This window comes from Suricata suricatta, chromosome 3 (genome assembly GCF_006229205.1).
Source record: "Suricata suricatta isolate VVHF042 chromosome 3, meerkat_22Aug2017_6uvM2_HiC, whole genome shotgun sequence".
Lineage (NCBI taxonomy): Eukaryota > Metazoa > Chordata > Mammalia > Carnivora > Herpestidae > Suricata > Suricata suricatta.
In genome coordinates this window covers 138,050,628-138,074,842 of record NC_043702.1, presented here as the reverse complement: position 1 = coordinate 138,074,842, position 24,215 = coordinate 138,050,628, and the positions used below count along the sequence as shown (strand labels likewise).

The following is a 24,215-nucleotide window of genomic DNA, read 5'->3' as shown; positions in this document are numbered from 1 at the left end:
CATTATATGCTGCTTCCATATGCTGGTGTTTCTTGATATATTTCAGAGTTCAAGCAGTTTTTAAGTTTGCCCTGGATTTTGCTTTCCTTTGAGATCTCTTGCATTTCCTCTGTGTGTGTGCACCATTGTGGTTTGCTGGGGATTTGTAGATAGTTTGATTCCTCTCTGGTCTCCCCTGTACGGGCGAGTAGAGCGCTTGTTAAGAACCTCTATGGTTGTGTACTTTCTGTAACTCCCTGTGAAATGTCTGGCTAATACGCTGGTCCTTTGCTTGCTGCAACCTCATGCTTGCCGAGCCACTGTGCACCGGTGCTGGGATTGCTCCTATTACTGATGGTCCCGTTTGGGGTGGACTTCTGTGCTGCAGCCTCCTCTGCAAGTGAATCTGCTGAATTTCAAGGCTTGCCTTGCCCTTGCGTAATTACCATGGCAACCCAGCTGGGACAGAAGGTGGGAGCAACCCCAGGCAAGAATGCCACCGACCCCCACAGTTCTTACCTGTGGTTTTGTGGTTTTTCATGGGTAACCACTTCTTCTTTTGTCATACGTTTTTGGTCAATTTCCAGAGGCTCAGATGGTTGTTTTGACATGTTTCTCCAGTTAGAGCATTGTGTTTTGGGGAGAGCATTTGCTGGTCTTCTTACTCCATCATACCTGAACTCCTTCACCCCTAGATCGACATTTCATTAACAAAAAATGTTGAGTTGCTGTGTAATAAATTTCTTTCTACTGCATAGTAAAGAACACCAAGTGGTTAATGTTTTTGAATAAGAGATCAAAATAGCAATTAGTCTAGAGATTTAATGTAGAGATTAAAATAGAATTGTGACATATTTCTCCACTACTTCCCTTGAGTTCCTATGGAACAGTTTTTATTATTTTGTTTAATTAAAGATTTATTCCATATTATTTATTTTGTATAGTATTGTTTGTTAAATGAAGTAAATAAAATTTCTGTAAGATTATGAGCTAAAACAGTTTTTTAAATATTCTTTACTATCCTATTTTTATTTCATCTTGTAAACAGATCTTATATCAGCTAATATTATTAATAAATTAAAAATGAGTGCTTATGTTGTTCTAAACACTTTGCATGTATGAAATCTTTTAGTCCTAACAACATACTTAGTTATAAATAATATTTCCGTTTTATATATAGGTAACAAAGTCCACATCTCTGGTAGCAGAAGAGGTAGTTAATGGTTGAAAGGTACTTTCTGTAAACTGAGATTGTAAATAAAGTGAGCTTTGTCTGGCAAAATTCTCAGTATACTTGCAGATTTTCTTAAGATTTGGTTTATGGCTTAGTCTGAAATAGAGACTCTTCTTTTTTGGAGAAAAATTCAGATACAAACTGTGATTTGAATATTTTAATAAACAAATAGAATAAAGTTATAAATTCTTGCTTCTAAAGGGAGTAATTGTTTTAAAGTTCCCATTCATTTAATAGTCTGTGAAATAAAATTTGGTAATTTGAGAGAGACCACTTCAAGTTTCTCTTTCTTAAAGATAAGCTGACTGGGAGACTTTTGATTACAGCTAAAGACAATTAAGTTCTTTGTGCTGAAGGAGAGAGGAAAAAGGGGTCTTGTATTTTTCTTGGGTTTGCTATCTTGGTAGTAATGTTTGGGGATGTAGAGCTGTTGGTGGAAGGTAGAAGGAAAGATGTTATGGAGCAGAAGAGCTATTATTTTAGTTAGTTAAATTATTTAGGAATTTTAAGTCCTTATACCTGTGATTGAAGCATGAAACCACAGCATGAAGCATACCAACACCACCTATCTGATAAATAGTATTCTGTAGTTGTACACGGAGTAAGAGAAAACAGGTTTTTGAAGGTTGAATTTGGAAACCTACATATAGAATTAAAATAATGATCACATGGAGGAATCAATTTTATATTTATTAAAGATGTTTTGCTTTGGGGCACCTGGGTGGCTCAGTCTGTTAAGTGACTTCAACTCAGGTCATGATCTCATGGTTCATGGGTTCAAGCACCTCATCAGCCACTGTGCTGACAGCTTGGAGCCTGGAGCCTGCTTCTCTCTTTGCCCCTCTCTCTCCCCCTCTCTCTCTGCCCTTGCCCCACTAGTGCTCTGTCTCTCTCTGTCTCAAAAATAATAAATAGACATTTAAAAAATGTGTTGCTGTAATACAAATATCTTATATTTGTTTAGTTTTATATTATGTCTAAATGGTTCTCAAATTTAGGGTACTTCTGGAATCACTGAGGTGCTATGTGATATATTTTAGTGTTTATCTTGGTAAAATTAAATGACTTCTAATGGAATCCCATCATTTATCACTAATTAGAATGACCAGGCACTAAGGATGCTGAGTAACAGTCTTTAGCTGATGGGTGGTTTTTATTTCCCCCCTGCATTTTTTAAATGAGTATTTTTGATAGATTTTTATAACTGTGCTTTTATAAAAAGCACATGATATTATAAATATGATAATATTCCTTTTGAATTCTTATAGATTAATAATAGATCTTAACAATAGATTGTTCTTTATTTTATTTTATTTTATTTTAGATTTTAATTTTTTTTATTGCTTTATTTTATTTTATTTTATTTTTGAGAGACAGAGAGAGACAGCTGGAGCAGGGGAGGGTCAGAGAGAGAGGGAGACACAGAATCTGAAACAGGCTCCAGGCTCTGAGCTAGCTGTCAGCACAGAGCCCAACGCGGGGCTCGAACCCACGAACCGTGAGATCTGACCTGAGCCGAAGCCGGATGCCACCCAGGCGCCCCTAGATTGTTTTTTAGAGTAGTTTAGTTTACAGAAAAATTGTGCAGAAAATATAGTGCTTTTCTGTATCTCCCCTGTACTTTTCACAGAGATTCCCCTATTATTAACATCTTGCATCGGTGTGGTACATTTCTTACAGTTGATGAATCAATATTGATATTCCTATTGACTTTTAAAAAGATGTAATCTAGTTTAGCAGATGAATGGTTTCCGTAATCCTTATATGTACTCAGTTGAGATGACTATTGTTCATTTATTACACATTTAAAAAATGTCCTTACTGACAACGAAACACAATTACTCTTCTCTTTTTAGGGTGGAATAGTTAATGATGGTTCTGAATTGATTGGACCTGCTGAAGCTTATTCGGATTCCCATGTTGATAGCTTTCCTGAGTGTAGTACTGAAGGTAGGATATTTTAATTGTTTATTCATTGCAGTGGTTTTGATTACACAAGACTATACATCATATTTGAATTGCAAAAGAATAGATGGCTCTAGGAGTTTGAGAGGATTTCACCAATTCTAAGATGCTTTTTGCTTTTCACATTTTAGTATCACTAATACTAGGTGCGTGATATTGGGTTGATGATACCCTCTTATATTTAACTGACAGCTTTTTTTCTTTCATAGTGATATATAAAAATAATGATTTATCCTACAATTAATGGCAGATTTGATAAAGTAGGGCATAATAAGTGTTCAGAATTTATATTGTGTAGTATAAGAATGCCTTGCTAAAGTTAATTGAGCATCATCTGACTTTTAGACAATTAATTTCAAAGCTGACTTTAAGAGTTTAGTCATGTTCCTAGAAAGAATAAACCTAAAGCAGTTTTAGTGTCTTTAGTATGTTTTATAATAACATGGGTGTAAAGCAAAGCAGTTTTAAAAATTTTAATCACTTTAATTCAAGAAAGCTTAATCTTGTTTTATTAATCTTGTTAAACCATCCTTGAATTTTTGTGAAGATTTAAAATACATACATGTTGGTCTTTAGATTCCTTAGCTAGTTTTCTTCCAGTGAAGATTGTGGAATTAAAAAAAAATATTTGGGGACAGGGAGGGAGAGTCTTTAGAAATAGGTATTTATTTATATATGTATTTATTTATTTTTAGAAATAGGTATTTAGATTTGTTTGAGGCAGCTTAGGTTTGTTTTATATAAAAGTAAAATCATAGACTAGTTATTTCTTGATCTCTTTCATGAGTGACAGTGTCTGGTAGAGGAGGACGCTCTGTGACTGCTGTGGGAGGTGGCCCTGATCTCACTGCAGTGGTACTTCCGTGGGGGCACTGATGTCATACATCACCTGAAATCGATGTATTGCAGTAAATTGGCATCTTAATTTGGTAGGAGCAGCAAATTCCCATTCTTCATGTAGGCTGAATCTTTTGGTGCTACAACATTGAGAAGTGATTAGCTGTTCTTGTTTTTCACGGTGATTCCCATGGACTTAGGAGCAAAGTCTGTGCATTTACCCCTAGTGTTCTGTGTTGTGTATGGGCACCTCAGGCCCAGGGGTTTCCACTGGATCCTCTATACCTTTGACTCCAGACTAAATCATAAATCAGTCAAGGTCATAGAAAAATCTTGCTCAGAGTAATTTTTTTACATGTATTTATTTACATTTACATGTTTACAATCCATTATGTTTTTTGGGAAAAACAAATACCTTTTTCCTATGACCTGTTTTGATCTGTGATCCTTGCTCGGGTTTGGAAAATTTATTCCCTGCTGGGGATCCCAATGTGGTTCTGTTTCTAGAGCTGGTTTCCTTGGAAGGTTATGTATTTGGGATAACAGGATCTGGCTGTTGCCTCAGAGATACTCTGTTCCTAGAAGAGGGAAAGAGTATTTTCTCCCTATAAACGTGCTGATTTGGTGACATCCGAGAGTGGACAAATAAGAGTTACAGAGATTCATAGGAGTGTGCAACGAGGAGTACAGTTTTTAGAAATTCTAGAATGTTTCTTAGTTTCTCTCCTTTTATGTTTTGTTACAGGAATCTAAGGTTACATGATTTGGGAATCATTATATTCTTTTGATATTCATAATAAGGCTTTTTTACTAGGTGAGAGGCAGCCATGGCGGGAGACATGTATCTCAGGAACCTGTTAGAGTGTAAGGTCATCCATCATGTATCGGAATGGTACAGAGGTCTTTTGTCCTTTGTTATAGTCTGGAAGAGAGGAGTAAGAACATTATTATTAGGAATGAGTTTTCTTGGGATAGTGTTCTAAAACATGGAGGACTGCTCAGGGTTAAAATGTGGGGGCAGAGAAAGGAAGGGAGAGAGAGAGAATCCTTTCCCACCTCCATGCAGGGCTTGACCTCACGAACCATGAGATCATGATGTGTGCTGAAACCAAAAGTCCAGCGCCCCACTGACTGAGCCACCCAGGCCCTCCACGAAAGGATTTATCTTTCAGGAATATGCTTTTATGAGAGAAATTAGGGGCTACCTTTTTGTTAAAAACACCAGAAAAGACTTATCCTATCTAAAAGTAATCCTGACATTTTATCCTGTCAGTGTGTAGTTTAGTTTTCCAACTGTATTACCGTGTCTGAAACACACTGTGATCCATGAAGAATGCAAAACGTGGAAGTAGAAAGGCACTTAATGCTTAGATGTTTTTACCCCTTCCCTTTATGCCTGACTAATTAATCCTGCTGAAAGACATCTTGTTGACAAATACAGATCAGAGTGTCAGACAGCTTGCAAATTCATTGTTATTTGAGAGGGGAAATGACTTTTAAATATCATGAGATTGTCAGGCACACTGGGTAGGTGGAAGATATAGTTTCCTACCAAAAGGTCTGCGAACTCCAGAGACAACTGAGGGAGACGGCCTCAGCTAGCAGAGGTGCGGGGAAAGCTGGCAGCCAGCCAGGCCCCACAGGTATGCAGCGAAACAGAGTTGTAGACGGATTGTGGTGGCAAGTGCTCAGGGTTTGGATTTAGAGCCAAAATGTGAGGAGGTGATTCACTCCGTAACATCTCCTCTGAGTGTAGTATTTTAAATGGTGTTTCAAAGGTGTATTCATTTTTTACACTTGTGATTTAGTTTGCCAGTGAAATGAGCCAGAGGGGCAAATCTTAATCTATAGTCCGCTGTTTCAAGGTCCTTCAGTAGAGTTAGAATGACATGGCAAGTATATCACCTCTCAGAGAACAGATGTAGAGGCTGTGATCATTATTTTTATTAGTACCATAAAAATGCAATCAACAGGTCTTAATTTACCTTGAAGGAAAGTTTTCTGAGGAAAACATAAAGAGCTGGATTAGTGGCTTAAAAAATTATCATTATTTGATTGTAATGGGATAGAGGAAACCCCTTTAAGGTTCCATAAAACCAACCATTTGGTGATTAACTGGTAAGTATATTTTATCTAATATGAAGTTGAGAAATATAAAATTATTCAGTAGGTTTTTAGATAAAAAGTTTATATTGTTTTATGTTTTTAAAATGAAATGCTTGTTGTTTTCATATCCCTTGTCGAGAGAAATTAAACGACAGATATATTTTTAAAGATGGAAGATTTACTTGATTGTTAACATCTTATTTCCTTTTTAAACTTGCATCTTTTTGTTTGATTGAACTTAGCTATGAAGTTACTATGACATTTAGAAAACTCGGCCAAAATGGTGCACGAGAATCGAGCTGCTTGACATGTTTCTCTCATCTGTTGGCCCGTTTGAAGGATGTAGGTTGCTTCACTGCCATGATGGCCTTGATATTGGAGCCTTTGATGTTGGTAGACTCTCATCTGAGAACCTGTGTCATTTCCTCTTCCCAATACGTGACTTGATTTCCTTTGCGGTTGTGGGAGGGACCTTTTCCAGGTGTATACAGCATGCCAGAGAAAATAATTAGATGATCATAATCACAAATAGAAACTGAGAGGTCAGTTTCTTATATGTAAGATCTCAGGAGTGACTAGTCTTAAATGTCTCCTGGAAGTAGCCAGATCTACTTTTTTTTTTCTTCTTCTTCTTCTCCTTTTTTTTTTTTTTTTTTTTTTTGTGGCTTGTAAATTGTGGATTTAGAGCTCCTGGGTGTTCAATTGTAGCAATTGTAGACACAAGAAAGGATCTGTTAAGATGTCTTGAATTAGCTATTTTAGAGTAAATGAGATGTACATTTTGAGAATAGCATCTATTGCTGGACTATGTAAAGGGTCTCTAAAATTACTCTCAGTTCAAGATTTGTATTTTTATTTGATGATGGGTTGAGAATTCTTTCCAGTAAATCTTGAAAATTAAAGGTAAACTGTAATAAATTGAATAATTTTGATTAGTTTTAAAACATTAGGGAAGACTAATTGGAAAGGTATATAGTTTAAGTTTGAAAATATCTTTTGTATCAAAGTGCCATTTTATTATATACATATTATTTGTTTTATTTTCATTTCGTTGATTTAAAGTTGATACTTTGAAGCAGGATGATTTTAAAAAGGAATATTCTTAAGTTGGTTTACCACTTAATAGCCTAAATCTATTTATCAGACGAACTTGAAGTCTCTACACTACATGGCGTAGTGTAAGATAACAAAAATACAGAAAAATAATTGAAAGGAATTTTAAATTTGAAGTAGGATTTAGTGCAAGTGTCCACTGGGTGGCACCATGAGAACCCTAAATCTTGTAACCGCGATTATTCTAGGCCCTCTTGTATCATGATGGAATATGCTTATTCAGTTTGACGTTCCTTTTTCCCTTAAGTGCTTATCTGCCTAATGTTTATCTATTTTCCCTTATTAGTTGAATTTTCTTTCGTGAAGGAGTTTAAAATAGGTAAAAGAACAGATCATTTATTCTCAAGATAAACATAAATGAGGTGTCATTGTATGATACAAATGATAAATGTTGACTCTTAAAAACCCTAGGGCTATTGAGGATAATGTTGGATTTTAGGGTTGGATTTTAGGGTGGGGCAAGTAAAAAAATTTGATAATATGTCATGGGAAGTGTTTGAGGGCAGAAGGAACATCAAGAATGATACAGATAAATCTGTGATTCCACAATTTAACATTGGAATTTCAGAGAAGTTAAGCCATGTACCTGAGGCACTCCAGGTATTTAGTAGCAATCATAGAAAATATATTTTGAGAGAAGAGATTTCGTTTTATGGAGAGGGAGGCAGTGAGAATGCATGTTTGGTACAGAACTCCCGGCGTGAGCTGCCTGGGTGCTGGCAGCAGGGTGGGCTCGGGCAGAGCACAGGGAGCGGCAGCGTAGGAAGTTCGTGCGGTTGAAAGAGAAGCCAGCTCATAGATTTTTGTTGTTTTCATGATAAGATAACAGTATGAGGGTTGTAATTTTGATTGATAAGTTGCTCTCTGAACTTACTCTGTTTTTCCCCAAATATGCGGTACATATTCTGATGCTCTTTTCATAAATTTTCAAGGGTGAAGAGTGAAACAAAGACTTGTCCCCAGGACATCATAAAAATGGGAACTATCAGAGGAATGGCACTTTTTAGTAACAGTAGCTATTTCTAAATGCTAAGTTGGTAATCAAGTATGGGAATTTTAATTAGCTTCAGGTTTTAGATTTAGGTAGTTGCCTAAAATCATGTTTATAAGGGCTTGTTAACGGAGATTGATATGTGTCTTCCACCTCAGGGTGACCTTTGTTCTGCTGGCTAGATATTTTGCTTTGTGTGTGTGAAGCATGAGTCATTGCTACTAGGAAAAGTAGAAATTCCCTTTCGTTGACTGAAACTCAGTGTTCAGTGAAAGCTATCAGCTAATAATAATGAGGCCATGTATTTTATATATAGTTGACCATGAGAGACCACCTGTTGTTCTAAAGGAAACTGATCTCTTTTTGCAGATGGTCTTCAAATACAGATTTCTGATAGTTTATAGTATAAAGATTTATTCTATAGCAACTCAACCTTTTCCCCTGGTGCCTGTCTTTCAGAGGTGGTGTCCTAGACAGATTTCACTAGACTGCCCTACTCTGAGCAGTTCAAAGCACAGAAGGTGAAGGTAGGTAGGTGAACTGGGATGCTATATAAACCCCTCATGTCTGTAGCTGCTTTTTAACTGGTCACCTGGGGCCCTCTAATAGCCCTGAGACTTGAATCTCTGTGATATGAACCTGGAGGCAGAACGCTTTCATAGAACCTTTGACTCTTCCCCCTCCCATCCCTTCCCCAAAAGGCTTAGGTTTTTGTCTTGATGGTGTTGGTGAAGGATGTACCTTTTACTCTCATGATGGCTCCAGAGGGCCCCTTTAAACATGGATTGACTTCAGGTTGGTTTAACTTTTGACAAATAGTCTCTGAATTGTCAATTGTTGCCCTGCCTTATCCACAGTGTTCTTCCTACTCACCTTAACTGAGAGCCTCTTGTTGGCTGCTCTCTGTATCTTAGTAGCTTTCGTTCTGGGTTTTAGGAAGCTCGTCTCCACCTCACATGACATTTCTGTATAGCTTTGCATAAAACAGGTTGACTGACAGGACCATGAATTCAAGGAGTTGAGCAAACACTGTTAAGATGTGTTAAGGATGTAAGGTGAAAAAATTAGGTACTGAGAAGTGTGTGTGTGTGTGTGTGTGTGTGTGTGTGTAAGTGTGTGCGTAAATAATTCATTACTGTGGTAGTGAAAGGGGAGTGTTCTTGAGGTGGTTGGGGAATACTTCATTGAGAAGAAGGGAATTTAGAAATTGCTTAAATGCAGAAGCGATTTCCTAGAAGTTGACTGGTTACAGTGTATGGTTGGGATATGCTAGGGTTAGGCTTACGACCTGGTTAGATGTGGTGCGTTTTAAGAGGAGAGTTAAAGGAAGAAGACACGTGAGGAAGACATGTGAAGGGCTAGTCTGCTTCAGACAGATCTGTCTGTGATCATTTCTGTCTTCGCCCTTAAGTTAGGAATTCCTTGGCACTCACTGCTGGATGGTACCTATGGGCCTGTATTTCATAAATTATGTTTGTATAGCATATATTCATTCACAGATTCCCAGTTTTAGCCCTTGTGGATGTCCTTTGGTATCATAAAAATACAGAGCTTTCAGAGCCTGTCATACATGTGGAAGGGATGTGCTAAGAGTCATCTGTAATCCCACCACACAGAGAAAATTACTGTTAATGTTTTCTGTTTCTGATTTAAAATTAGAATTATAGTATACATATATACTGCTTTGCAGTTTGTTGTGTTTGCATTGTAGATCATGAATACTTTAGCATTAAATATTCTTTTGTAACAGTTTTTAATAGCTGTACAGTATTTTATCAAAGGGGTATACCATAATCTCTTATTGTTAGGGATTTGTTATTTCCCAATTTTCACTATTTTTTGTGATGAATATTCTCAGGTATAGATTATTTATCATATCTGTTTTTGGTATAAATGATTGAACTTCTGGGTCAAAGGTATGAATGTTTTCTGCATCTTCTATGCATTGTCAAATTGTCTTCCAGAAGGGGTAAATCAGAAGTCTTTTGGCTTCCCTGTGCTTCTCTCCTAGTTGGGCTCGACAAATTCATTTTCCTAATGTGCTAATTTTTCTTTGTTTGCTCACTTTGAAAGATTCTTCATTTAGAATTAGGTAGAATTTGAAAAAGAAATAATTTGAATATTATTGTTATTTATTACTTTATTTCATTATCTGATATTCTTCCCAGGTATTGTGATGGTCTTACTCCTCTGATCCAATTTTATTTAGTCATGATTTCCTTTGCTAACAAAATAAGATTGGAAAGGTAAGAGAGGAAATAAGACTCTGCCACTAGATTTTTGTGGTCAAAAGCCAAGAAACTGAGTACACATAATTTTACCCCTTTGCCCTTTGGTATTATTGTTCCCGTTAAAAAGGAAAATCAGGCAAAACGTGAAACAGTACAACTTGATAGATGATGTGAAGGTTATAGTGACAAGACACTGGAGAGCAGACAAAAGATCTGTAACAGCATTTCCTTTCTTTTATGATTAGCTGTATAAACCAGAACTTATTTTTTAAACTTTGTTTATTAACATCAGTGGGCCACCCCCACTTAATTAACACCATTAATGCCCCCATTTAAGGAAATAAATGTACATTGAAACATATAAAATATTTTAAAATCATTAAAAATGTTACAAAGTTTATATATTTCTCAGAACAGTGGTTAAATAATTTTGTGGATTGCTGTAAAAGACTCTGAATTTGAAGTGCTCTCTGTACAGTTGAAATGTCAGAGATTGAAAAGATTTCCACCAGATCCAATGAATCTCCTTTCAGCTGGATTTAATGAAGTCTTTTGCTTTTAGGGAACAAAATTAGTTCTTTACGGGCATTCCACGGATTTGAGAAAAGCCCCTGAAAACAGGGTATGTTGACGGGGTGCCAAAGTAGTGTCTAAAGTTGATTTGAAATTTGAGTTTAGCTGCCAGTAACATGTTTTTATTCTAACTTACTTTATTTGACATGAAGTAAGCAATTTAAGTCTATAATAAGTTGACAAACTGTGGCCTGCGGGCCAAATCTGACCTGCCACTTGTTTTTATGTGACCTAATAGCCAAGAATGGTTTTTACATTTTAAAATGGTTGACAAAATTCAAAAGCATATTATTTTTTGGCATGGGAAAATTATATGGAATTACATTTCAGCATTCATCAATGAAGTGTTATTGGAACACAGCCATGCTTATTCATTTACATATTATCTCTGACTGCTTTTGTACTACAACCACAGAGTTGATTTGTTGTGACACAGATCACATGGCCCACAACGCCTAAAATATTCACTCTCTAGTCCTCAGAAAAGAGGTTTGCTGATCCCTGTTCTAGAATTGTGTAGTCTCATCTACCTTTAAGTTTGGTTTAGGATATGATTTTGAGGAAATAGTTTTCTTTTTAATATATTTTCTGAGAAACGTGCAAGTCAGTATTCAGTGGTGATGCAGTTTGCATAGTGGTTCCCAAATTTAATTTGTATGTAACTCTGTTGTCAAACTTACTGAATGATATAGATAAGTGGCTCTCACCGTATGGTCTTCAGACCCGTGGGTATTCTGGAGATCTTGTCAGGGGGTCCCCTAGGCAGAAATTAGTTTTGCAATTGTCTAGGGACTGACTTGCCTTTTTCAGTGTGTTGGCATTTGCACTCATGATGCAAAAGCAGCAATAGGTCAAACTGCTTTGGCCGAGCATGAATCAGGACCGTGATACCAGATGGCAGCTGGAGTCGTGACACGTACTTGCAGCGATGCCAGTGCTAAGTTTACCGAAGAATGCCCTTGATGAAGCAGTAAAAGCTATTAGTTTTTATCAAATCTCAACCCTTTGGTACATTTCTTTTTATGTTCTATGTGATAAAATGGAAGTATACATAAAACACATCTGCCTAACTGAATTGCCATGGTTGTCTTGAGGAAAAGCACTTGTTTGAGCCGAGAACTAGCAGCTTTTCTCTTGGGACACTATTTTTGCTGGAAAGAACAGTTGACAGACAAGCTGTCATTATTCAGAGTTGGGTATTTGGCAAATAGTTTTTCAAATGCAATGAAATGAGCTGATACTTTAAGGAAAACAGCTGACACTGTTTGTTGCCACTGGTAAAATTTGAGTTTTCAATGCCAAATTAGAATCTTAGAGAACCTTTTTCTTTTTAAAGTAATATTTACGTCAATGTGGGGTTTGAACTCACGACCTTAAGATCAAGAGTCATATGCTCTACCAACTAAGCCAGTCAGATGCCTGAATTTTGGAGCACTTGTATCTGCTACTTTGAGCTTGACAGTTCCCCAAGACCTAAAGAATATTCTATTGAGATTGGCGGTGGTAGTAACAAATGTGATTTGTCACTGTAACTAAGGGGACCAGTACCCTCAAAATGTCCAACGTGTGACATGGCAAACGCATGCATGGATAAAAGAGCCATTCAGTGAGCAAGACAGGCCAATGGATTTGAATGTAATAGAAACAAATTTCATTGACAAGAATTTATATTCTACATGGCAACTAAGCTTTAAGAAACTACCACTTGTCAAGTTTTGATATAGTATTAAAAAGCAATCTCTGCAAATATTTGAAAAGGCTACTAAAATGTTCACCTCACTTTCAATTACATATCTATGTGAGATTTTCCTCAAATCTTTCAACCAGAACAACATCTGACAGTAGATTGAGTGCAAAATCATAATATGAGAAGCTAGTCATCTTCAATTAAAAAGATTTGCACAAATGTAAAAACTGTCACTATTCTCACTAAATACTTTTCTGTTTTGGAAAATATAGTTATTTTTAATAAAAATTATGTTAACATGTAATGGGCTTTAATGCTTTATTAAAAAAATTTTTAGTCTATTTTAATATCAAGGTTGGTAGATATTTGCAGGCATAATCCACAAAAAGAAAAGTTTTTTGAGATTGTCAGTTATTTTAAGAATGTAAAGGGATGTCCTAACACCAGAAAGTTTCATAACTGTTGTACATTATGCTCATTTACCATGAAGTCAGTTCTATGAAATGGGAGAAAGAATGTTCATTGCTAAATATTTCAGTATCACCTATTTATCATTTTCTTTCAGAAAACTAAGAGGTGAATACAGACCAAAGCTCTCTCCAAAAGTTTGTGGAAAGAAAGGAACAAAAATTTCTAAACATTTAGTTATTAAAACGCACACACACACACAACCAAATGGTGTTACATTTTCCAGATATGGATTATCTAAAAGCATACCTCTGAGGGTGCATTGTAGAATAGTTAAATAATCATTACATAATTGCTATAATAGCTGTAATTGAATGATAGTCTATTATGCTTTACATGCGTGAATTCTATTCGTTTAAAGCCCTGCATAAGTAAATTAAGTGTCTTGGTCTTGGTCACGTGGTAAGTTTTAAGAGCGGGGATGCAGGCACTTGTTTTTGTCTTACCCTGAGGCTCTTATTTTTTTTTTCTTTATTATAATGCTGTTTAAAAGGTCTTGTGGTAAAGGCTCTTCCTTTTGTCAAGACTAGATAAAGACTTGTCTTCAGTCTTAGTTTGATAATTAAGGCAGAGGAGATGGTCTTCTAGAGCAACAGAGAATGCAGCAGTGAATTCAGTTAAAGTAAAACACATGGCCAGGCACTGATCTCCATCAGGCAATGACAGCCTTCCTAATCGACTCGGATAGTATGAACAAATGAATAGTCAGCACGATTTGTATTCTTTTTGGTTGATTCTTAATTTAATATCATTTGTATTATTCTATTTTCTAGGTTTCTCCAGTGACAGTGATTTGGTATCTCTTACTGTGGACGTGGATTCTCTTGCTGAGTTAGATGATGGAATGGCTTCCAATCAAAACTCTCCCATTAGAACTTTTGGTCTCAATCTTCCTTCGGATCCTTCAGCATTAGGGGCTGTTGCTTCTGACAGCGAACAGAACAAAACAGAAGAAGAACGAGAAAGTCGTAGCCTCTTTCCTGGCAGTTTAAAGTCCAAGCTTGGCAAGAGAGATTATTTGGAGAAAGCTGGAGAATTAATAAAGCTGGCTTTGAAAAAGGAAGAAGAAGATGACTTTGAAGCTGCTTCTGATTTTTATAGGAAAGGAGTTGATCTACTCCTAGAAGGTGTTCAAGGTACAATTTTATCTGTATTAATATGGTTTGGAATGTTCTTATGTTGGTGTCTGGAAAAAAAGTGTATACATGTAACTGTATCTTGTGTATAATCCTATGTCCAAACAAGACTGAAACTGAGAAATTACTAAAGATTAAATGACCTAAATTTGGGGACGCTCAGTCAGGTGTCTGACTCTTGATATCGGTTCAGGTCATTATCTTATAGTTTGTGAGACCGAGCCCCGTGTTGGGCTCTGTGCTGACTCCATGGAGTCGGCTTGGGATTCGCTCCCTTTCCGTTCTCTCTTCCCCACCCCCACACATGCTCCCCCACTCGCCAATAAATAAATAAACATACAGAAAGACCTAAATTTGAGTGTAAACTTTCAGTTACATGAAGGGAAGGCAGTATCAGCTACTTAATGCTCTGTGACTTTGATCAATTAACCAACAAAAACTATTTAAAAAACTCAAATCTCCACGCCTCTTGTATGAATAATAATCTTTTTTTTTCTGACATGGCCACTGTTCATCAGCCTTCACCTCTCACAGGAGTATTCACAGAGTTTTAGTGCATGTACTCCTGCTGGCCTGAAGAGAGGAGATGAAATGTAAAGGCTCTTGGATTTGTCTACTGTTCTTTCCTTTGTCAGTTGGCATAAATTCTCAGCTAATTACTGGGATGATTTGGGACATTTAGAGATGAATGTTTCTAATGTCTGTAAAGAACTTAACCGTTTTTTTTTTTTTAAAGCTCAGACTTTCTTAGTCATTTGCCTTTTCCTTGTGAGAAACAGAGTAAAGCATACCACAGTTAGTTACATGATGTTCTGGACACAGAAGTCAAAGGTTGATAAGACCTGAGAGTTTTCTTTCCAGAAAATCATCATTTTTTACTGTTGTTCTGTGATCTTTGGCCTGTTAGAACCTATCCGATCACCATAGTCCCCTGTAGCACATACTTCCCTGCCACCCTCACCACACTTGCCGTCCTGTCCCCCAGAAGTGGTCTGTTTTATGAGAGTTTAACTTTCAGTCTGCCAGTGTGGTATAGGATGAATACTTGGCTGCATGGACAGGAAGAGGGAGCGTGTCTAGTGACATCATTGCTTCTTAAGCAGAATTTTCACTAATTTGCTTGTTTTTGGCCTTTACTCTCATTTCCAAGCTACCCAGTGCTACGAGTTCACCAACCTCTGGGGAGATTGACAGTGTTGTATAAGTCAGGCAGCTTTCTTGAGCTTCCCAAGTCAATAACCACTCATCCATCTGTTTTCAAGCTTGTAAAATGATGTTGCTGCAATCTTCTCTCTTGGTCTCTTTGTCCTTGGGGGGCTTGTGCCTTAAAAATAATTCTTTTACTGCCATGTTAGTGGAGTTTCAGGAGGGTGCATTTCTTCTGGTTTGACTGATATATATATCATTTTGACACAAATTTTTGGTTCCTTTTTTAAAAAATATATTTTTAGGCTTATTTATTTATTTTGAGAGAGGTAGAAAGAGCATGAGCCAGCGAGAGGCAGAGAGAGAAAGAAGGGGGAGAGAGAATCCCAGCAGGCTCCACAGACTCAGCGCGGACCTGACATGGGGCTTGAGTTCATAAAACCGTGAGAGCATGACCTGAGCCTGAAATCAAGAGTCGGACGCTTAACCTGAGCCACGCAGGTGCCCCCACTAATTTTTGTTTTTCAGGTAGTGTCATAGTTAATTGGCGTTTTTGTTTGCTGGTAGAGCATTCTGGTCTTTAAAGATCTCCATATTTTTCTTCTTTGTCTTAACTCTCGTTTGGGTTGGGAGTTTAAAATCTGGATGAGTTGTAGTTAGCTCTGATATTCTCCCCCTCCCTTTTTTTTTTAATAATTTTGTGTTAAAAAAATCACTAGCGTTTAATTGACATAGATATGTCAGTGTGATCTTTTTCTGTCTAAAGTTACTTGCCTTTAAACTTAGAGCACTTCATAATGTTACCACTTGATGGCGCCAGAAAAATGAAAATCTTTAGTCCAAAATGAGAATTATGGATGCATATCAGCAAGTAACAAAAAAATAACATTTAGTTAGTTACTTTGTGATTATGATGGTGAATTATTTCTCACTAGAATTTGGTACTAAATATAGCAGACTTCTGTCTTAAGGAATGTTACCATTTACACGTGTTTTTCCTGTTTAACATATCCTGGAACCACGTTACCCATCCCTGCCCTGGACTGGCTTTCGTTGTTAATGTGCCATCGGAACTAAAGACTTATACCTTACTCATTGCTTTTCAGTCTTTTTTTAATTTATTCATGATGTGATCAAATTTTATTCATACAAACTGTGGAACCACAATCACAGAATTCTCATTTTTAACCCGTATGTAAATAACCTTTATTTCGGTTCTTGTGCTTATACTTTTAACTGTGTGTTCAGTGTAATGTCAGAGCAGTGCTTCTGGTCCGTATTTAAATGTGTACCAGCTCCCTCCTAACAGGCACATGGACATTTTGGTTTAAAAAAACAATTTCCCCCAGTTTTATTGAGATATAACTGACATATAACATTATACTAAAGGTATGCACTGTAATGATTTGAGAATAGTATGTATTGTGAAATGATTACTATAAGTTTAGTTAACATCCTTTCCCCCACATAGTTAATAGTTTTTTTTCTTGTGATGAGAGTTTTTAAGGTCTGCTCTTTTAGCAACTTTCAAGTACGTGATGCAGTATTTTTAACTATAGTCACCATGTTGTATATTATGTCCACAGGGTTTATTAATCTTATAAATGGAAGTTCCTATCTTTTGGAACTTTACCCACCCCTCACCCCTGCCTTTGGTAACCACTAATCTATTTTCTGTTTCGATGAGTTTGGTTGTTTTTAGATACTATACATAAATGAGATCATAGAGAATTTGCTTCTCTTTCTGACATATTTCACTTAGCATAATGACTTCAAGGTCCATTCATGTCACTAATGGGATTTCTCTTTTTTATTGCTGAATAATATTTGTGTTTGTGTGTGTGTGTGTGTGTGTCTTGACTATTGTAAATAATGCTGCAATGAACATGGGAGTGCAGATACCTCTTTGAGATAGTGATTTTGTTTCCTTCAGACATATACCCAGAAATGGAATTTATGGAACATATGGTAGTTCTAATTTTAGTTTTTTGAGGAACCTTCATACTGTTTTCTATAATGGCTGTATCGATTTTACTTTCCTACCAGCAGTGTCTAAGAGTGCTCTTTTCTTTGCATCCTTGCCAACACTTGTTATCTGTTGTCTTAAAAAATTTTTTTTAAATGTTTATTTATTGTTGAGAGAGAGAGAGCGCAAATGGGAGAGGGGCAGAGAGAGAGAGAGAGAGAGAGAGAGAGAAGGAGACACAGAATCCAAAGTAGGCTTAGTCTCCAAGCTGTCAGCACAGAGCCTACAGCAGGGCTTGAACCTATGAACTGCAGGATCATGACCTGGGCCGAAGTCAGACTCTTAACTGACGAGCCACCCAGGCGCCCTTGTTGTTTTTTGACGATAAACATTCTAACTGGTGTGAGGTAATATCAAATTATGATTTTGATTTGCAGTTCCCTGATGATGAGTGATGTTCAGTAACTTTTCACGTACTTGTTTGGCATTTTTATGTCTTCTTTGAGAAAATATCTTTTTAATTCTTCTGCTCATTTTTTGATCATATTGTTTTGGTTTTTAAAAAAATATTAAATTATGTTTTCTTTATATATTTTGGATATTAACTCCTTATCAGGTCTATGATTTGCAAGTATTTTTCGCATTTGGTAGGCTGCACTTTCATTCTGTTGGTGGTTCTCTCTGCTGTGCAGAACCTCTGGAGTTTGATGTAGTCCCACTTGTCGATTTTTGCTTTTGATGTCAGATCCAAAAAAGTCATGCCAAGAAAACTTACCCTGCTGTTTTTATCTAGGATTTTATGTTTTCAGATTTTATGTTCAAGTCTTTGATCTATTTTGGGTTAATTTTTTGTGTATGTTATTAAGTAGGGGTCTGGTGTTACTTTTTTTGCATGTTACTATTCATTTTTGTCAGTATTTTTTAGTAAAGAGACTGTCCTGTCCCTAGTGTATATTTTTGACTCCTTTGTCATAAATTAACTGACTATATATGTGTGGTTTTATTTCTGGGCTATTTTGTCCCATTGATCTATGTGTCCAATACCATACTGTTTTGATTACTGTAGCTTTGTAATATAATTTGAAATAAGGAAATGCTTTGTTCTTTACTTACAGGATTGCATTGGCTATTTGGGGTCTTTTGTGGTTCCATACAAATTTTAGGATTGCTTTTTTCAACTTACGGGCAAAATGTCATTGGGATTATGATAGGGATTGCATTGAATCTATAGATCTCACTGAGTAGTATGGACATTTTAATGATACTAATTCTTTCAATCCATGAGTATGGAATATCTTCCCATTTATTTTTGCCTTCAATTTCTTTCAGCAATGATTTGTAACAGATTTCATCTGTTATTAGTTCCAACGGTTTTTTGATGGAGTCTTCAGTGTTTTCTATATATATAATATGCCATCTACAAATAGAGACAGTTTTAGTTCTTCCTTTCTGATTTGGATGTCTTTTATTTCTTTCTCTTGTCTGATTGCTCTGGCTAGGACTCCTAGTCCTATGTTGAATCACACACACACACACATATATATTGTATGTGTGTATGTATACATTTTAAAAAATGTTTGCTTATTTTTGAGAGAGAGAGAGAGAGAAAGAGACAGAGTGCGACCAGGGGAGGGACAGAGAGAGAGGGAGGCACAGAATCTGAAGCAGGCTCTAGGCTTTGAGCTGTCAGCACAGAGCCCGATGCAGGGCTTGAACTCAGGAGCTATGATATCATGGCTTGAGCTGAAGTCAGATATTCAACCGACTAAGCCACCCAGGTGCCCTTGGTACTATGTTGAATCTAGTGGCAAGAGTGGGAATCCTTGTCTTGTTCTTAGAGGAAACACTTTCAGCTAATTACCATTGAGTGTGATGTTGAGTATGATGGATTTATTCTTTAATTTGTTGGGAATTGGGGGATCTAGCTTGTGAGCTGACTTGACATTTATGAGTAGAAAAGATGTTTTTTAGGGAAAGTGTGTCTTAGTGTGGTAAAACTGTTATTGAAACATCATTATAACCAGTAATACCTGTGAATCATTTAAACTTAATTCTTGCTACAAGAATAGTTATTTGTGGAGAAAAAAAAAAAAGAAAACAGAATTGTTATCTGTGACCTTGGTTTGGTTTCATATACTCTATAATAAAATCATTATTTCTGGATATCTGATAACCCAGAGAAAATGATCTTTCAGAGCTAAGTAGAGGTGCTTCTTTATATAGGGGTTCTTATGATTTGGCAAATTTTGTTATTCTAAATACTAACTATCCATCCTAACTATTCATCCTAAAGGAGTTTATCTGGGTTGTTTGTAGATCTGATAAAGCTGGCTTGATGTTTTTCTTACTTAACTGGTGTTTGCACAGCTGAGACTAGAGGCAGAGCACAATAGCAGCAGTTCTGTTTGCCCATCCAACAAAGAAGCGTACCCTGATAGTGGTAACTCTGAATTCTCCTTTTGAACCTGATGTTTCACTTATCTCCTCAATCCAGGGGTGGCTTCTGAAATTAAGGTACCCTCTGTTTTTCTAACTCATGAGGTCTTTATGTATTTAAAACAGAAAATCCAAAAATCAAGATTGAAGGAATCAATCTTTGAAGAGAATGTTTCTAGTAAATAGCCTTTCACTTCTGTCTTATTTATATATTTCTGCAGTGGCCTGATATGATTAACCTATATACTCTGAGGGTTTATTAGAATAATTGTGAGAATGTTGAGTGGCAAGTGGATGACATAAAGGTATTAATAAAATATTGAAATAATAACAATAATTTATCATTTGTTACATGCCTATCAGTGTACAAGGGATTTTTCTTAACATTATTTAAGCTCAACTATGGCTGGTCTTACTGGACTTTGTCTAAGGACACTAAAATTTAGAGGGTACAAACATTTAATGTAATGATTCTAAAAGCTTGGCACCTAGTTAGCAAGAATAATTATTTAAAACAGGAAGCTTCCAGATGGCGAGCATTGTTAGTAACACCCATCTGTGAGCTACATTATGAATTACAGAGTTGATTTGAGAACTGGTTTTGTTTAGTTTGTTCTAGGTGCCAAAATTGCTGGTTTATTGTGTTTGTAAGGTAGATATTATAATCCCCATTTTATAGGTGGAGAAAACTAAGGCTTCCATAACGTAAGCAATTTGCTCAACACTGAAAGCTGCTGAGTTTCAGCTAAGATTTAAATCTAGGTCTTTCTGAGTTTAAATCTTGTCTTCTTTTCAACTATGCCATGTTACTTCTCATACGTTTCTCCCCTAATTAGAGTAGCTTTTTGAAATGGATAAGAAACAAATCTTGTTCTTTTTTTTTTTTTTTGTCAGTTTCTTTATTTTGAGAGAGAGAGTAAGAGCAGGAGGGAGAGAGAGAATCGCAAGCAGACTCCATGCTGTCAACCCAAAACCTGATGCTGGGCATGAACTCACTGTGAAATGACCTGAACCAAAACCTACTGAGCCACCCAAGCACCCCAAGAGTATCAAATATTTTTAAACTTTATTTTGATATTCATTCTATTTTCCTTCGACCCGTTTGTTTGCACATTCAGCCATCTGTCCATCCAGTTGAGCATTCAACAAGCTTTATTAGTAGTATGTACTAGGTATTGTGATAGTGAATATAAAATAGTTTCTTAATAAAAAAAAATTGAATGATGGGCCTTCAAAATAGATTGTCTTCTCTTTGTTTCTGTTTAAATCTACTGCATACATTATAAATCTCACATTGAAAAACATTCCTGGATGTGGTTGCTATCTCAGTTTCCTTTGATAATTTTGTTGATATTTTTGACCAGTGATACTATTTCTGATGTTACTACTCAGCTAAGAGACGCAAACAGTTTTCTGCAATTTTCATCCTAATAAATGGTATAATAAGTGACACAAAGCCATTTTTCTTAGTTTACCCCAGCCCTGGGTACATGCGTGCTAGCCTCTCAGAGATATCCAGACCGTGACCTAGCATGCTGGAGTACTACATCATTCTGGGTCTCTTACTGGGTCTTGACCATTCTTTTTCCCTTTCATAATGAGGACTAGAATTCCTTGGGAGACCACAAACCCATGTGTATGCCTAGGATTCCTTTGAATCACTTAGACTAGCTCAGAACTGTAGGGTTGGTTCTAGAACATGTCCAGGCCCTATGAAGGTGGTTAGTCTCTTGTGCATTCATGACGATATATACTGAAGTACTGTAAAAGGCAATTTTGGCCATCGATTTATTCCTCTGAATAACAGTTATTCAAATATTAAGAAACCCAAAGTATAAACTTGTTTGATTTAGAATGAATGGATAAGGGTTCTAGGTGCCTCAGTTGGTTAAGTGTCCAACTTTGGCTCAGGTCATGATCTCACAGTTCAGGGGTGCAAGCCCCACTTCGGATTTATGTCAGGAGTGCAAGCCCCACGTGGGATTTTATGTCTCCCTCTCTCTCTGCTCTTCCTTCGTTTATGCTCTCTCTTTGTCTTTCAAAAATAAGTAAACATTGAAAAATTTTAGAATGGATGGGTATATGAGAAAGGTAGTAGTAAGTTTATGATAAAGGGAGGCAAGTCACACGATTGCTTGTAGCTGAATTTCACAAGTGAAACTGTATAACTTTAGACATAGGGGCACCTGGGTGGCTCAGTTGGTTTAGCGTCCAACTTTTGATTTCGTCTCAGGTCATGGTCCTCAGGGCCTGAGATTGAGCCTGCACTGGGCTCCGCACTGGGCATGGAGCCTGCTTACGATGCTCTCTCCCTTTACTGCTTGCACACACACTTTCTCTCTTCTCTCTCAAAAAAAAATTGTTTGACTTGTTTATTGTGTTTGTTAACTCTGAAGATACTGTGAAAATATTGTCTAACTCTTTAGATATTTACCTTTAGGGATTGCCCAGTTCACTATAAAATATGGTATAGTGTGAGGCTAACAACACCAAAAGCTAAATTTTTAGTAAGGAATGGTGGTATAATCATTGTTTTCTAATATATTTGCTCCTAGCTGTTTTGACTTATGATCTTCTCTGAGAACTTTGTTCTTTTACAATATTATTTTGATTGTTTGGGTCCCCTTATAACTGTATATAAATTTGAAAACTACCTTTAAAAAAATGAGCTGCAATTGACATTCTATTTATTTTTTAATAGTTTTCTTTGTCTCTTTTGTTTTTGTTTGTTAAAGAAAATCAGTTTTTCTGTTTCTGCAAAAAAGGCTGTAGGAATTTTGATAGGGATTGCATTAAATCTGTAAATAAATTTGGGTAGTATTGCCATCTTGAAACTAAGTTTTCTAATCCATAAATATAGGATGTGTTTCCATTTTTTTCAGATATTATTTTTTAAAATAATTTTTTAATGTTTGTTTATTTTTGGGAGAAAGAGCATGAGGGAGGAAGGGCAGAGAGAGAGGAAGACACAGAATCTGAAGCAGGCTCTAGGCTCTGAGCTGTCGGCACAGAATCTGACACAGGGCTTGAACTCATGGACCATGAGATCATGACCTGAGTTGGAAGTCAGATGCTTAACCTACTGAGCCACCCAGGTGCCCCTATTCAGATATTCTTTAATTGCCTCCAGCAATGTTTTATAATTTTCAGTGTATGCCTTTTACCTCCTTGGTTAAATCTGTTCCTAGTTATTTCATCTTTTGAATACTATTGTTATTGGAGTTGTATCATAAATTTTCTTTTTGGATTGTTCATTCTTGGTGGATACAAACAACTGATTTTTATGTTTTTATCTGGTATGTGGTACCTTGCTAAATTCGCTTATTATTAGCTCTAGTAGGGTTTTTGGTGGATTCTTTTGGATATCTGGAGGATTATGTTATCTGTGCATAGATGTAGTTTTACTTGTTCTTTTTCAATTTGGATGCCTTTTTATCTCTTCTTGCCTTAATGCCCTGGTTAGGGCTTCCAGTGAAATGTTAAATAGCATTGGGAAAGTGGGTATCCTGGCCTTGTTTGGATCTTAAGGGGAAAGCGTTTTGTCTTTTATCATTGAGTATGATATGATGTCAGTTATTAGTTTTTCATAGATGCCCTGTATCATGTTGAAGAAGTTCCCTTATGTTCCTGGTTTTCTGGTTTTATTACAAAAGAATGGTAGATTCTGTCAAATGCATTTTTTGCTTCAATTGAAATGAACGTGTTTTTTCTCTCCTTCATTCTGTTAATGTGATATATTACATTGATTTTTTAAAAATTATTTATTTTTGAGAGAGAGGAGCAGAGAGAGAGGGGACAGAGGATCTGAGGCAGGCTCTGTGCTGACAGCAGTGAGCTCAGTGTGAGACTTGAACCGATGAACCATGAGAACATGGCCTTTGCCGAAGTAGGTTGCTCAAATGATTGAGCCACCCAGGCGCCCCACCTTTGCATTCCTGGAATAAATATCACTTGCTACAGAGATTTTTATCTTATATTTAAACCTAATTATGCCTTTTAGTATCTCTTGATGTTCATCATTGTAACATATAATATAGTTGGAGAAGAATGGCTGCTCATTGAAGTATGAACCTAATTGTCCATCTTAATCTGTAAATTGAAATCTTACTTTTCAAAGAGTAGTAGTAAGCAAATTCAGAATTTTTTTGGAAAAAAAATCTTTTCTCTTTTAAAATAAAAAATTATAGGGGCACTTAGGTGGCTCAGTCAGTTAAGCGTCAACTCTTGGCTTCGGCTCAGATCATGATCTTGTGGTTTGTGAGTTTGAGCCCTGCATTAGGCTCTTCAATGCAGAGCCTGCTTGGGATTCTCTTTTCCTCTCTCTCTCCCCTTCCCTGCTTATGCGCA

At 36.5% G+C, this 24,215-nt stretch overlaps 1 protein-coding gene across 7 annotated transcripts in view; it reads left to right on the top strand.

The window, feature by feature from the left end:
• RPS6KC1 (ribosomal protein S6 kinase C1) overlaps positions 1–24,215 on the top strand; it is a 175,568-nt gene that overhangs the window by 40,315 nt on the left and 111,038 nt on the right. For 5 of the 7 annotated variants that reach the window (XM_029935284.1, XM_029935283.1, XM_029935289.1 and 2 more), the window contains exons 5-6: positions 3,070–3,163; positions 13,958–14,320. In XM_029935284.1, the coding sequence (XP_029791144.1) occupies positions 3,070–3,163; positions 13,958–14,320 (457 nt within the window). Of the gene's footprint in view, positions 1–3,069; positions 3,164–8,700; positions 8,753–13,957; positions 14,321–24,215 lie in introns of those variants that run through there. The other 2 variants (XM_029935287.1, XM_029935286.1) reach the window with 2 other exon arrangements.